Genomic DNA, 14,293 nt, shown 5'->3' with positions numbered 1-14,293 from the left:
TTGAAAAGGCCCTGGCTCTGGTTGAAGCCAATCTAATTTCCTTAGGGCCCGGGACCACTAGGGTGTCAATAATAGCTTTTGAGTGACAATAATAGCTTCGTAACACACAAAGTGGCCATCTATGCGCTGACTGCAATAAAAATAAGGAAAATGAGTTAGAGAAAATTGCCATACATTGTTGTGGTGATTTGGTGGTTTAATCTGAAATCAAGCTGGATTTGAGTTTGTTGGTGTCTCTGGTAACTTCTCTCTCCTACATTATCCAATTAAAATTGGATTTTTAAAAGAAAAAAAAATACTTACTAGAATTGGAGCTGTCAGAGGTGCACAATGGAAATTGTGTTTTAATGCTCAGGAACTTGGCAAAGCCTTTTTTAATTTTATGGATGTTTGTTCTGTATTATATTATTCATACTATTGTCTAAAGTAAGTTTGTCACTGCCTTTGGCTAGAACAATAAACTTATAAACTTGAGAACAATGGTATCCTTTGCATGCAGAACATGTACTCTGTCACTATTCTATGACTTTAGATATCCAAATCCCAAACCCACTTAATCCTTTAACCATTTAATATTTTATTTTGCCTGGTTGTAAATCTTAATTTCAGTTTTTATAGGAGTTCCTTTTTCCATTAAATAAAATAATGTGAGCAGAAAGGAAAGCTTAAATACATCTCCCCACCCCTCTCATTTTCCTGATGTATTATGTTACTTTTTTATTGCATTTTGCACAAAAGTTGTGCAACGTGAGAGTTTCTGTTGAGTTAATTTTGCTGATAGAGTCTATGTAGAAAAGCTCTGTATATTAAATAAATAAATAAATAAATAAATAAATAAATAAATAACATACAAGTATTTCTATCTATTTAGAATTTGTTCTAGCTGAATTTGTTTCCCTAACGATATGCTTTTGGTCATCAGCCTCTGGTGTCCTCCAGATGTTTTGGACTACAACTTCTATCATCCCTGAGTATTGGCCAAGCTAGCTGGGGCTGATGAGAGTAGTAGTTCAAAGCAACTGGAGGGCACCAGGCTGGGTGAGGCCAGGCTAAGGGGACTATAAGAAAGCTTGAGACATATTGAACATTTGGGGATGCTAAATGTATAGTAGGGTTTGGGGTTGTCCAAAATGTCATTTCTGGTTACTTAGCCAACTCAGCTGGCGGCTTTTAATTCCAGGGTGATGGCAATAGAGGAAGCACACAGTTCTGATTTGCTACTGACACCGGATAGGCAGAAATCTGAAACAGGAGTTATCTGTTATTCTGACAACCAGCCTCTAACTCCAGAAGAGCAGCTTGTTGTGATGCTCAGGCATGAGGAGGAAATAAGTAAAGGAAAAACTCTACCCACAGAGAGTGATCTGCAGGTAAGTGAGCTGTTTCCTGAAACACAGGGAAATACAGGTCCCCTCCAGATGACTAGTTTATCCACAATTCATACTGCTTTTATCCATAGCTTTTTATTTACAGTGGTACCTTGGGTTACATACGCTTCAGGTTACAGACTCCACTAACCCAGAAATAGTACCTCGGGTTAAGAACTTTGCTTCAGGATAAGAACAGAAATCGTGCTCTGGCGGTGCGGCGGCAGTGGGGGGCCCCATTAGCTAAAGTGGTGCTTCAGGTTAAGAACAGTTTCAGGTTAAGAACGGACCTCCGGAACGAATTAAGTACTTAACCCGAGGTACCACTGTACTTCCTTCTTTGAAGCAAAATGAACCAATGTGAACCTGAACAGGAACTAAACCTGAATTAAAACTCTGCAGGTTTCCGGTTATAACAGAAAATTGGGGGCAATATGGTAAGCAAACAGTAGGTAGGAGATACTCAGGGCTGAGATGTTGGGCAGTCATCAGATTGGGACAGAAGCCAAGCCAGGAGTTAGAGTGAAGCAGAACAAAGACACCAGGAATATCTACCGTTGCCCAGGGAAAGTTTCATGCCAAACAAGAAGCCTTTTCAGCCTCTCTGGTCAGAGAGACCCAGAAGCCAGCCTAAGTGGTGTGCAGGTGTGCAGAACCTTTGGCCCTCCAGATGTTGCTGATCCTATTTTCCCTGTTATACTCAATGCAAAAAATCTGTACATATATATGTATTTACTTTCTAGCGATACTGTTACTACATCCATAAAGGCATCCGGAAAGATATGCTGGCACCGCAGAACAAAGAAGTGATGGATAGCATTTTAAAGCATATCCCAAGTCATTTTCTTGCCAACCCAATGCTGGAGACGTTACTGAAAGAATTAACCGAAGAGATTCAGAATGATTATCATATTTGGCTCATGAAAGACATTGGTAAGAGAAAAGTGTGGTTTGGCAAGGGCAGTGATTCTTGAATTTTTATTGTCACAAGGTCTGCAAGCTGAACACCGGAATTCTGCAACCTGGTTTCTAGGACTGGTCCTGTCTTTAGGTAGATTGTGGAAGCTGCCTAGGTGCCACTTTTTGGGAGTGAGTATAAAATAATAAGGGACACGGGTGGCACTGTGGGTTAAAGCACAGAGCCTAGGACTTGCTGATCAGAAGGTCTGCGGTTCAAATCCCCGTGACGGGGTGAGCTCCCATCGCTCAGTCCCTGCTCCTGCCAACCTAGCAGTTCGAAAGCATGTCAGAGTGCAAGTAGACAAATAGGTACCGCTCTGGTGGGAAGGTAAACGGTGTTTCTGTGCGCTGCTCTGGTTCGCCAGAAGCGGCTTAGTCATGCTGGCCACATGACCTGGAAGCTGTACGCCGGCTCCCTCGGCCAATAAAGCGAGATGAGCACCGCAACCCCAGAGTCGGCCACGACTGGACCTAATGGTCAGGGGTCCCCTTTACCTATAAAATAACAAACTGTAATCACATTTGATTTATTAGACACAAAGTCTCTAGCATAATCAGAACTACAACTCTCAGCACCTTTAAAAACTACAGTTCCTAGGATTCTTTGTATGACCTAGTGTGCCTTCTGCACGTGCTGCATACACTTAACCATTGCTTCCAAACTGCATCCAGAGTTTCCTTCTTCTTCCCATGCTTTGTGTGGTTTTACCCTAGTTGATTACATCTTGATGGATCCAGAGGAGAGGAAAAGACTCTTTATATACAACATTCCATTGCCTTTTCCTCGAAGAGTGATTCGTGCACCAGTTCCATGGCACACAATCTACCAAGAAGTGAGAAGCTGGAATGAAGGTCACCTCTTCACAGTGAATCCTATGATGCTTACTTTGCAACGCCTCTGGTTCTCAGAGTAAGTCGCCTGGTTTATAAATATCCTCTAACTTCTTTTTAAGTAATAAGTTTCTATTTGCTTTCTATGCAAACTCTTAGCTGGGCATAGACTGATGAGATTGTGTGGAGTACAGTATCTTCTTGCTCACAGTCACCTTATATTACTGAACAATATTGGCTACGGAGCCAACTACCCTTCTGAAATATACTCAGTCGAGGCCAATCAGGTCGCTGGTTCACTTCACCTGGAGCTCAATTGGGTGGGTCCTGCGGACCAATCAGACTGCTGCATTCTGGATCCTATTGTTCTAGGATTCAGCTCAGTACAAAACACCTTCCCTCAGCTGTGAGTATAGATCAGTCCAGAAAGATTTCTGGTGGCTTACAGGAGCAATCCCAGAGGACCCCTTGTGCTGTATACAGTAGGAAATTGCATCTGTTTTGCATGAAGTAGGTATCCCAGGTTCAATTCCAACATCTCCAGGTATGGCTGAGAGACAAACCTGCCTGAAACCCTGGAGAGCTACTTGCAGCCATAGTAGATAACAGTGATCTTGATGGGCCAGTGGTCTGAGTTAGCATCAGGTAGCTTTCAGTGTCCCTAAAGGAGGGACTGTAGCTCATTTGCAGAGCAACTGGCTTGCTTGGAGAAGGTCCCAGGTAGGGCTGGAGAGCTGCTCCCAGTCAATGTAGACAGTACTGAGCTAAACAGACCAGTGAACTAACTTGGTATAAGGTGTGTCCTGTGTTCCTTAGACCGGGCAGGCACTGGTATGATTGCATTTGATCCTTATTCTACATCATTATGTCAAGTTCATAACAGCCATGCATTTTTTCCTCTTTCCTCCCATAGGTTTTGTAACCTGAGGTTTGTTCGTACCCAGGAAATCCTCGAGGGTGATTTGCCACTACTGCCCAGCGAGTTTGAAGACTTGGTCCGGAAACATTGTCAAGAAGCTCATGATATTCTTGAGAACAGGTCAGAGTGCTTTTGGAAAACCTATGACTTTCTAGCTGGTGTTGCACTACAGCTCCCAAAATCCCTGATTGTTGACCATGCTGGCTAGGGGCTGATAGGAGTTGGAGTCCAGCAACAGCTGGAGAGCCAGAAGTTTCCCACTTCTGCTTTATGTGAATGATGATTATGACATTGCTTTATTCATAGAAATGACCCAAAGCAACCTGCTGTTAAAAATATAAGAGTAACTTCTGTTGTTCCGCCCACTTTTTCTTAAGTTCACAGAGATGTGTGTGAACAGAATAACTGTGTGATGTTCTAAATACTCGCTTTTAAAGCCAATCATTTCTGTCTTTGGTCATAGTAAATCCTGCAGGAGTCCACCTCATTTCAGAGACTTTAGAGAAAATGCCCTGAGCAGCATGAATTAATGCTACTGGCAATCAAGCAAGGGTGGGGAACGTTTTTTGGCTAGACCGACCCAATCGTTCTTCCCACCCCACACAGTGTTTGCAAAGCGCATCGTGCATTACTTCTCAAGTGCCCAACAACCAGCTGCTCACTGGGCACTTGGCCAGTGCTCTGCAAGGGGATTTTCCAAGCCCCTTTGGTCCAAGCTCTGTCTTTACCTGACCATCTGACATCAGGGTTAGGGCTGTTAGTTTCTGTTCTTATCACTGAGCAGCTGCTGGGAGTCACAGGACTCTGTTTACATTCCAGAGACCTTCAAGTCTCACGGGAAAGGAGACGGGATGTGACGTTAGTGGTTTCCTGTTTCCTTTGTTCCTTTGTTCAGTTGCTCTCTGCTCTCACAGGGAGAGGATGTACCATATTTTTTGCTCTATAAGACTCACTTTTTCCCTCCTAAAAAGTAAGGGAAAATGTGTGTGCATCTTATGGAGCGAATGCAGGCTGCGCAGCTATCCCAGAAGCCAGAACAACAAGAGGGATTGCTGCTTTCGCCACACAGCGATCCCTCTTGCTGTTTTGGCTTCTGGGATTCAGAATATTTTTTTTCTTGTTTTCCTCCTCCAAAAACTAGGTGCATCTTATGGCCTGGTGCGTCTTATAGAGTGAAAAATACGGTATATTTCTTTGCTCTCTGCGTAGCTAGAAAATAAAGCATAGCAATGTAGCTCATACTATCTCATCCTTCCGCGTGCTGTTTTGATGCTCTGCTGGGATGACGTGCCTGAGGCCTTATCAAAGGATCAGGTCGTCAATTAATCGTCGGGAGGTGATTCCAAAGATGAACCTTATCAGCTCAGTCGAATGGAGATTCCAACAAGGGCATGTGGGCATGACTTGCCTGAGTCATGAGCCAAATAGAGAAACTTGGTGGGGAAAGAAGCATCCACCAAGCTTGTGCCCGCCAAATATTTTGGACTACATCTCCCGTCAGCTGTAGTCCAAAACATATGGAGGGCACCAGGTTGGTGAAGGCTGTTTTACAACTCATCGTTTTAAAACAATCTTGACATATGCTGATAGGATAACTTACACATTACAGGTGGATTCCAACATGTGCAGAACTGTTCATTGAACAGAAGCAAAACTGGCTGCATCTTGCTCCCCAGAATGACTTTGACTCTTCTCAACTGATAGAAGAATATTTTGCTTCAGTAGCCATCCTCATGTCTTTACAGCTACGGGAGATGGTCATTAATTCATTAGCGGATCTCCTTTCCTTCTTTAGGATACATAAGGTATGCAGAGTTTACCGTGTCACCTGGACTTTCAGTGCTTTGTAGACATTCATACAGCTTGATCTTATATTATATATTATGCATTTATTGTAGTTGTACAGTCGTACCTTGGAAGTCGAACAGAATCCGTTACAGAAGTCCGTTTGACTTCCAAAACATTTGAAAACCAAAGCACAGCTTTTGATTGGCTTCAGGAAGCTCCTACAGCCAATTGGAAGCTGTGGAAGCTGTGCCAGACATTCAGGTTCTGGAAATCGTTCAAAAACCAGAACACTCACTTCCGGGGTTCGATTGTTTGGGAGCCGATTTGTTCGGGAGTCAAGGCGTTTGAGATCCAAGGTACGACTGTATTGCATTATAAGATTTTAAAATAAACCAACAACTCATAAACATCAAATTGCTGTACAATAAAATCGCTGGAATATCATACATCTGAAAAACCATAGAATAGAGAAGAAGTGACCAACACTGAATCAAATTAATTCTCTAAAAATACTTGGTGAAAACAAAAGCATTTTCAGCAGGTGATGAAATAACAGAATGATTAAAAAAAGAGCAAATGCTGCCGTTCCATCAGATGGTAGTCAAGGTGTCATAACGAAGTATCAGCTGGAAACATAGATGACAGATAAAAGTACAGAAGACCTCAAGTAAAAGTCCATCCCCAGAAATCCCTCACCTCCAGTCAAATGAAACCCTGATTAAAAACAACAAATTACATTTAAAACCCTAATTAAATGTATGTTTGGAAGAGGGGATAGGGAAGAAGATACCACACCTCCTTCTCCCCCAGCCAACCACACTGCAGAGAGGAGTACTGGACCCTCCACACACCAGCTGGTGAGCTGAGGGTTTAGTGCTGCTCAGTTGGGCTGTGTGCATGTTCCCCTGTTTGGAACAGGTTGGTTAAACCAAATTTCAGTACAGGGCTGTTTGAAAGCCCTCTTGCAAAGAGCTTCAGGTTGCTCTCAGTAGAGGCTTCCTGCCTTTCCTTCTTACCTCACCTCCCCAGCCCCCATCACCTATATTGACAGTCCTGGATTGCCCCAGATTGGCCAGGTGATCTGGGACTCTCTTGACTCAACTTGGCTGAAGTCTGGTTCTGTTTGGATTGACCCAATTTGCTTCAAGTTTTAGGCTTGGCCAGACTCCATTGGACAGTATTTTCGTATTTGGACAATATTTTCGTTCTATTGCTGTTGGATGAATAATAGTATACAATCCTGCCAAATTTGGTTAACTTTCGTGTACTATGGAAAGGTTCAGTACTATGGAAAGGTTCAGTACTATGGAAAGGTTCAGTACATCCTCTTGATTCAGAATGGCATCTGATGGTATCCAAATATAGCCTTCTCTGGAAGGGTGGGTTTTCATATTGGGTGATAATATATTCAGAGGTGTCTACATGCATAGGGAACAGGTGGACAGAAAGACAGACAACTTTCCAAATATATAGCAGAAGAAGATTCTCTAGATGTAACATGCTTTCATTCTCTGTCTTCAGGATGGAAATGACTTTGGAGAAACTTATCATGAAATGCAATTCTTCATACCACAAATGTTGGTCATCAAACTGGAAGTGCAGGAGCCCGATATCATATTTGAGCCAGATGTGGGAGCTTGTTGGGATTTGCTGTATCACTGCTTCATGGAGGTTCTGAAAAATTCTGAGGGTCTTCCAAAGGTATGTAAAAGTAAGATTAAGATCAAAATCATGTCCATGTTTGCTCAGAAGTAAGCTATATTATGTTCAGTAGGACTTACTTCCAGGTAAAGGTACATAGGATTACAGACATATGCAAACATATGCAAAGCCTAATTGAAAACAGTGGCCTAGGTGCATGTAATGCTAAGCCATGCTTTAATTTGACCATTTGAATTTGGCCCAGCACCTTAACCATGGTTTTTTTATTCATGAACAAACCACGCGCATAAGCCATGGTTGGTTAATGTTTACTACAGCTCAGCACTATAGTTTACTATAGCTAAGCATTATGTGTGAACCACAGGCTTTTGGGAACTGACTGCTATTAATGAAAGGCCGGGGGCTGTGCTGTTTTTATTGTAATTATTTGTATGTTTTAAACAGTTTTATATGTGTATACTGTTTTAATTCTACCAATGTTTGTTTTTAAATGATGGTTTTTCCTATGTTTTTAGCAATTCTTGTTTTTATCTGTAAGCCACCTTGAGTCCTGTCAGGGGAAACGGCTGGGTATAACTAAATATATAACAACAACAACAACAACAACAACAACAACAACAACAACAACAACTGTAACTTAGTTTCTAGTATGCTTTCATATGATTGTGCTATTGTTTAATCATTTACAGTAGCGTATCAAATGAATTCTAGGATATAATAGGAGCCAAAAATCTACAGTGTAATTCCCCAAATTTTGTTGTTTAGTCGTTTAGTCGTGTCCGACTCTTCGTGACCCCATGGACCAGAGAACGCCAGGCACTCCTGTCCTCCACTGCCCCCCGCAGCTTGGTCAGACTCATGCTGGTAACCTCGAAAACACTATCCAACCATCTCGTCCTCTGTCGCCCCCTTCTCCTTGTGCCCTCCATCTTTCCCAACATTAGGGTCTTCTCCAGGGAGTCTTCTCTTCTCATGAGGTGGCCAAAGTACTGGAGCCTCAGCTTCACGATCTGTCCTTCCAGTGAGCACTCAGGGCTGATTTCCTTCAGAATGGATAGGTTTGATCTTCTTGCAGTCCATGGGACTCTCAAGAGTCTCCTCCAGCACCATAATTCAAAAGCATCAATTCTTCGGCGATCAGCCTTCTTTATGGTCCAGCTCTCACTTCCACTTCCACTTCCCCAAATTTTAAGCAGGGTAAAATCACTCACTTTTAAAAACCAACAGCAATAGCAACCTGTAAGTCAAGAAACAAGCATTTTCTTTATAATGCATTCATACAATGTTTATCCCTTTCTGCTCACTATGGTTCCTGCTTCCTCTTTCTAGGTACAAGTTAAACTATTCCCAGAATTAAAAGGGGATGACCTAATTCTTCGTACTGTCCAAGCAGATGAATCATTGGTTTCAGAATATGTGAACAAAACTGCTGAGATATTTAATCACAATCTTGTTGGTCCGCGAAAGTAAGCATATGCTGGTAGTTTTCTCGATCAAATAGTTGAAAACCTGCTCCTTGATCTCGGGAACCAAAATCTGGTCTCATTATCTTAAGAAGCATCCAAATGCATATTGAGCAGGGAAAAACCTGAACAAATTGCCAAAATGTATAGTAGATTTCCCAGACATTACGTTCTTTCATTTTTTGTTTCAACAATGGAAATGGCTTTGGAGAAAATTATCATGAAATATACCGTAGTTATTCATACTTGTCTGAAGGTACATGAGGTCACCATTTTGCTGAAGCAAATCAGATCTGGGTCTGGTCAGTGCCTGAATGTGTGACTGCCTGGGAACCACATTTATGCCACTTTGAATTCCATGATGGCATAAAAGTACATTAAAAAACATATATTCATTACCATTGATCCTGTTCTGGAGAATTTATGTTTCTTTTATCTTTCCCCCCTTGTGTTTAAGATACTTAAGCGTGTACGAGAAGTACAGCGATCTCTTGAATAACAATGCAGAAAATGACGTGACTGAGTTTTTAAGCAAAAGACATGATCTGGATGATTTTGTGGAGGTAATGACTTATAGCATAACTAAAAGCTAAATTACAAATGTAAGCCAGTGCAATTTCTTTATCCTGGAGAGCTTTTCATTTGAAGGGCATGGCTCTGCAAGGGGGTCAACCTGCACTTCTGGATCAGCACTTTCAAGCAAGATCAGGAGTGCAGAAAGCCGGGCCTGTGGGGAAAGGCACAACCTTGCTTATGGCTTTTGAGCACAAGCAACACCATGGGGTTTCTTTGCAATGGACTGAATGAGTGTATTAAGCGACCTGAGAAAGGTATCTACAAGATGCATACATAGTGCAATAGACACTTAATGCCCTTGTGTTGGAGAGGATGTCCCATTGTAGAGACAAATCAACACATGCAGTGGGAGTGTCCTACACAAATACTATGCAATAGAATGAAAGATCAAATTTCCCCTCATCTCTCTCCCCCCTCTCTCTCCTCTCTCCTTTTCCCCAACCACATAATGCATATGATAACAGTGCCACATACAGAATGTAAATGAATTGTGAAAAAGACTCTATAAATTGAAAGTGAAGACACTGTATGTGCTTTTCTTTGTTTGTTTGTTACACAAGAAAATCATTAATAAAAACTAATTAAAAGAAAGAAAGAAAGAAAGAAAAGAAACACATTTGTAGACTGCTCTTTTCTCTTTTTCAACATGTCCGAAATAGCCTGAGATAATGTGATTGTTGTTACTGTTGTTGTCACCATATAACCATGGTAATGTCTTCCATATGCAGAAGATTGATGGTTTGACGAAACTGAAAAAAGAAATTGCGTCTCTGCACGTCACAGTCCCTCTGGCCTTGTTCTGCCTTGACGCATTAAAGCTGAATGAGGATCTTTGCTGTCGGACTCAGAAGCTGAAAGACAGGCTGATTGAGTTCCAAGTGGAAGAAAACAGGGAGGTAAACCAGAGGTATGTGCAAATAAATGGGACATGACCATGATGGGGGGGGGGTCTGTACGTTTTGGTTTCTCCCCCCCCCCCTTTTAAGTTCAGTTCTCCACATTGCCACAACAGATTGTGGATCCTTCTTATATTTTTTAAGAAGTCCTTATGATAATGAACCAGCATTTTAGTACCGATTTCACTTAATATACACATTTTAATGCATCTCTCTCTCTCCTGCAAGAAATTCTGGCTGATGTAACGCAGTTTTGTATGTCACTTTGCCTAACACATTTGTTTGTTTGTTTATGCAAATATTTATATACCACTATATCATTAAAAAATTCATTCATTGTGATAGATGTTTAACAACATGTCCCTCTTCTGTTTCCATCTGTAGCATATGCAACCAGTACAGCATAATTGCAGACAAAGTCAGTGATGTGCCTATGACCACTGAGGAGCTGGTTGATACCACGGCCTATTTGAAAAAATCCAGTGACGTCACTGTCTTTAAGTTGCGTCGTGAAATCAGGGAAGCTATCTACAGACTGGAATTCCTGATGGACTACGCTGATCTTCCTTGTACGTTTTTGAAAAGGAAAATACAACAAAGAAAGAATCCAAGCTAAGGGCTGGTCTTAGGACTGTCACCCAGCTAAACAAATCTTAGTTGATTAATTGCATGAGCTTTAATTGATCCTTTATTTGTTTTTAAGTGATACATACACCTATGAACACGAGAAAGGAGGATGCCTATTCTAATAGGGTGCTTTCAATCTGCCATTTAATGAGAGCCAGTGTGGTGTAATGTAGAGTGTTGGTCTAGGACCTGGAAGACCAGAGTTCAATTTTCCACTTCAGCCAGGAAGTTTACTGGGTGACCTTGGGCCAGTACCTCACAATGCTGTTGTTATGATTAATTGAGGAGGGGGAGAATCATATACGCCACCTCGAACTCCTTAAAGAGGAAGGTGGGATAGAAATGCAATAAATAAAAAAACAAATACTTGCATTAAAAACCAGAGCTTGGTCAAAGATTTTGTTAGTTTTCAACTTAAGTTTATTTGAGTTAGCTTTTTGGTGCAGCAGCATCACAAAATAACATACGAAGGAGTGCAAGAATGGCCACAACAGAACAGATGTGCAGATTAATTTAAGGTATAATGTTTTCCTAGGTGATGATATAAAGCTGAACAGTACTGTTTTGCATTGGCCGGATGAGATTGAGGTCATCTTTGAAACTGCAAGGAATCAGCTGATGAACAGACGGGATCATGTGGAGCTCTGTCTCATCAAAAGGTAAGTTACTAACTTAGGAGGAGGTGGCCTCAGAAACTGCCGCCTCCCATTTGAACCTTCCCAAGCCATTAAGATGGGCCTTGATAGCCCTACCATTGGGAAAAGGGAGCCAAGTAGATTACTGCAATGCGTTATACATGGGGCTGCCTTTGAGGACGGTTCGGAAGCTGCAGCTGATGCAGAATTCGGCAGCCAGGTTGCTTACCCTTTGCTTTGCAGAGTTAAGTTGAAGGTCCATTGTTTATTTATGCAATCTAGGCATTTTATATCCCACTTTTCTTTAACAGGCTAACAAAACCTCCAAGTGACTTCATTCTTCACTTCACTTACTGATTTTTTTTGGGGGGGGGTTGTTTTTGTTTTTAACTGAGGAGCAAGCTATAAGATGAGTGAATGCTTTGCTGTCTTTGCTTACAACCAGGTGCTCTGAATTCGAGGCTATCCTAGAAAATTATAACAAAGAAGTCGAAAGCTTCCGAAAGAAGGATGTCATGACCATGGAAGAAATGAAGAACAATGTTGAAAAGTTTAATGAGTTGTCTAAGAATTTGGACGCTGCTCTTTCTGAATATGAAGTTAGTCTCTCCGTAGCTTTAAATTTGCAAATGCTTCCTTAGCATAATCCTAACCATACCTGCTCCATAGTAGGTCCTACTGAATTCAGTGGGGCTTACTGCCAGATAAGTCAGGTTAGGATTGCAGCCTTAATTTATTTTAAAGTGCCAGCCTGTGCATGTCTATGCAGAAGTGAGCTCCTCTGGTTTGCATCCAACTATTCACAGTAGACCCATTAAAATAATTGGATCTAAACTAGTCATGCCTATTGATTTCAATGGCTCTACTATTCTGAATATGTCTGATAATGAGTGCAATTATGCAGCCTAAGGTATTGAGAATGGTTGACCAGTGGTCTTTTCTGGAACGCAATTGTGTTCTCAGCACCCAGCTTTGAATAGTTTTATTATTTACAGTAGTAATGCTTATCATTGCTAAAAAGTTTGTGACACTTCACAAAGTGCAAGAGGGCAGGTCTCTGTCCTGAGGAGCTCACACTTCAACCCAAGTGAAGCAACAGAGGGAGGGGAACTTAAGAAGAACCTGCTAGATTAAGCCAATGGCCCATCTAGTCCAGCATCTTAGTCACACAGCAGCCACCCAGATGCCCATGGGAAAAGCCCCCCCCCTTGCAGGACATGAGTGCAAGAGCACTCCCCCCACCTGTGATCCCCAGTGGCTAGTATTCAGAAGCATTACTGCCTCTGGCTGAGGAGGCAAAGCATAACTGTTGTGGCTAGTAGCCACTGATAGCCTTCTCCTTCACGAATTTGTCCAATCCTTTAAAATCACCCAAGTTGGTAGCCATCACTGCCTCCTGTGGGACTGAGTCTCATAGTTTATGCACTGCATGAAGATGTGCTTTCTTTTATCTCTCTTGAATCTTCCAACATTCAGCTGCATTGGATATCCCTGAGTTCTAGTGTTCTTCTGCATGCACAGACCATGTTGTAGCAAATTTTGATAAGGAAATGATGTGGGGAGACTTGGATCTGAATTTCCCCCTTCTCTAAAGAAATTGTTTTAGCTCTTTTTGTAATGCTGGATTGAAAACACACATACACCAAGAGCTCTGCACCAAATCATTAAAATAATGTGTGTGTATGTGTGTGTTACAGGCTATTAATAAGGAAGAAGAGCTACTGGAACGAGAGAAAAGCCAGTTTCCACTGCTGCAGACTATCATCACAAACAAAATACCTTTTGAACAGCTTTGGGTGACTGCTTACAACTTCCATACGAAGTCTGAGGAATGGATGAATGGTGAGGTTTTTCATGCACGAAGATAAGTTGCTTGCAACTGAGTTGTGTGTCTTAAAAAAATTATGTTTACTGATCTTTACGAGAGAGAATAAAATGTGTGCTCCCTTCCCAGAAAGCAGAAGATTTAATAATAATAATAATAATAATAATAATAATAATATCATCTGAAGGCACTTCTAAAATGAAATTGCCCTCACCCAGATATTCATTTGTTAGAAAGTAATCTCTCATTTTCTTTTCTCTGCAGCTATGTGTACAGCACCTGTCTTGAGGCAGAATATCTCTGAGCCTGAGATATTCTTGCATGGGCATGTATTATTTAAGGCAGTGCTTTTGGTATTTAACTAGGAGTTATTGATTTTGGCTTTGGTTTTGTTACAGTGCCTTCAATACCTGCCAGTAAATCTTTGCAGAGAAAACTTGGGTTTTGAGATTTACAAAATGCTTGTTTGCTTTTTCACATGCAGGACCTCTCCTGCAGCTGAACGCTGAGGAAATCAGTGAAGATGTTGCCACCATGTGGCGGACAATGTACAAACTGACAAAGACCTTAGTAGATCAACCTGGACCAAAGCGTTTAGCGGAGAATGTGAAATTTAAGATCGACAAGTTCAAGCAACATCTTCCTGTCCTCTCTATTGCCTGCAGTCGAGGGATGAAGGATAGGCATTGGGAACAGGTAGCGATGGGGAAGTCTGTCGATTATGGTTTCTCTCTGTTTCTCATA

General features: G+C 41.6%; 1 protein-coding gene across 7 annotated transcripts in view; it reads left to right on the top strand.

The window, feature by feature from the left end:
- Positions 1–14,293, top strand: part of DNAH3 (dynein axonemal heavy chain 3) — a 99,121-nt gene that overhangs the window by 19,068 nt on the left and 65,760 nt on the right. For all 7 annotated transcript variants that reach the window (XM_079953619.1, XM_079953622.1, XM_079953618.1 and 4 more), the window contains exons 6-19: positions 1,181–1,370; positions 2,111–2,300; positions 3,042–3,237; positions 4,072–4,197; positions 5,687–5,882; positions 7,387–7,566; positions 8,857–8,993; positions 9,448–9,553; positions 10,295–10,473; positions 10,847–11,031; positions 11,625–11,748; positions 12,170–12,323; positions 13,422–13,566; positions 14,034–14,245. In XM_079953619.1, the coding sequence (XP_079809745.1) occupies positions 1,181–1,370; positions 2,111–2,300; positions 3,042–3,237; positions 4,072–4,197; positions 5,687–5,882; positions 7,387–7,566; positions 8,857–8,993; positions 9,448–9,553; positions 10,295–10,473; positions 10,847–11,031; positions 11,625–11,748; positions 12,170–12,323; positions 13,422–13,566; positions 14,034–14,245 (2,320 nt within the window). The remainder of the gene's footprint in view (positions 1–1,180; positions 1,371–2,110; positions 2,301–3,041; positions 3,238–4,071; positions 4,198–5,686; positions 5,883–7,386; positions 7,567–8,856; positions 8,994–9,447; positions 9,554–10,294; positions 10,474–10,846; positions 11,032–11,624; positions 11,749–12,169; positions 12,324–13,421; positions 13,567–14,033; positions 14,246–14,293) is intronic.

Source organism: Podarcis cretensis (genome assembly GCF_951804945.1).
Source record: "Podarcis cretensis genome assembly, chromosome: 14".
Lineage (NCBI taxonomy): Eukaryota > Metazoa > Chordata > Lepidosauria > Squamata > Lacertidae > Podarcis > Podarcis cretensis.
Note: the sequence above shows the minus strand (reverse complement) of the source record. Positions and strands in the feature narration are given on the sequence as shown.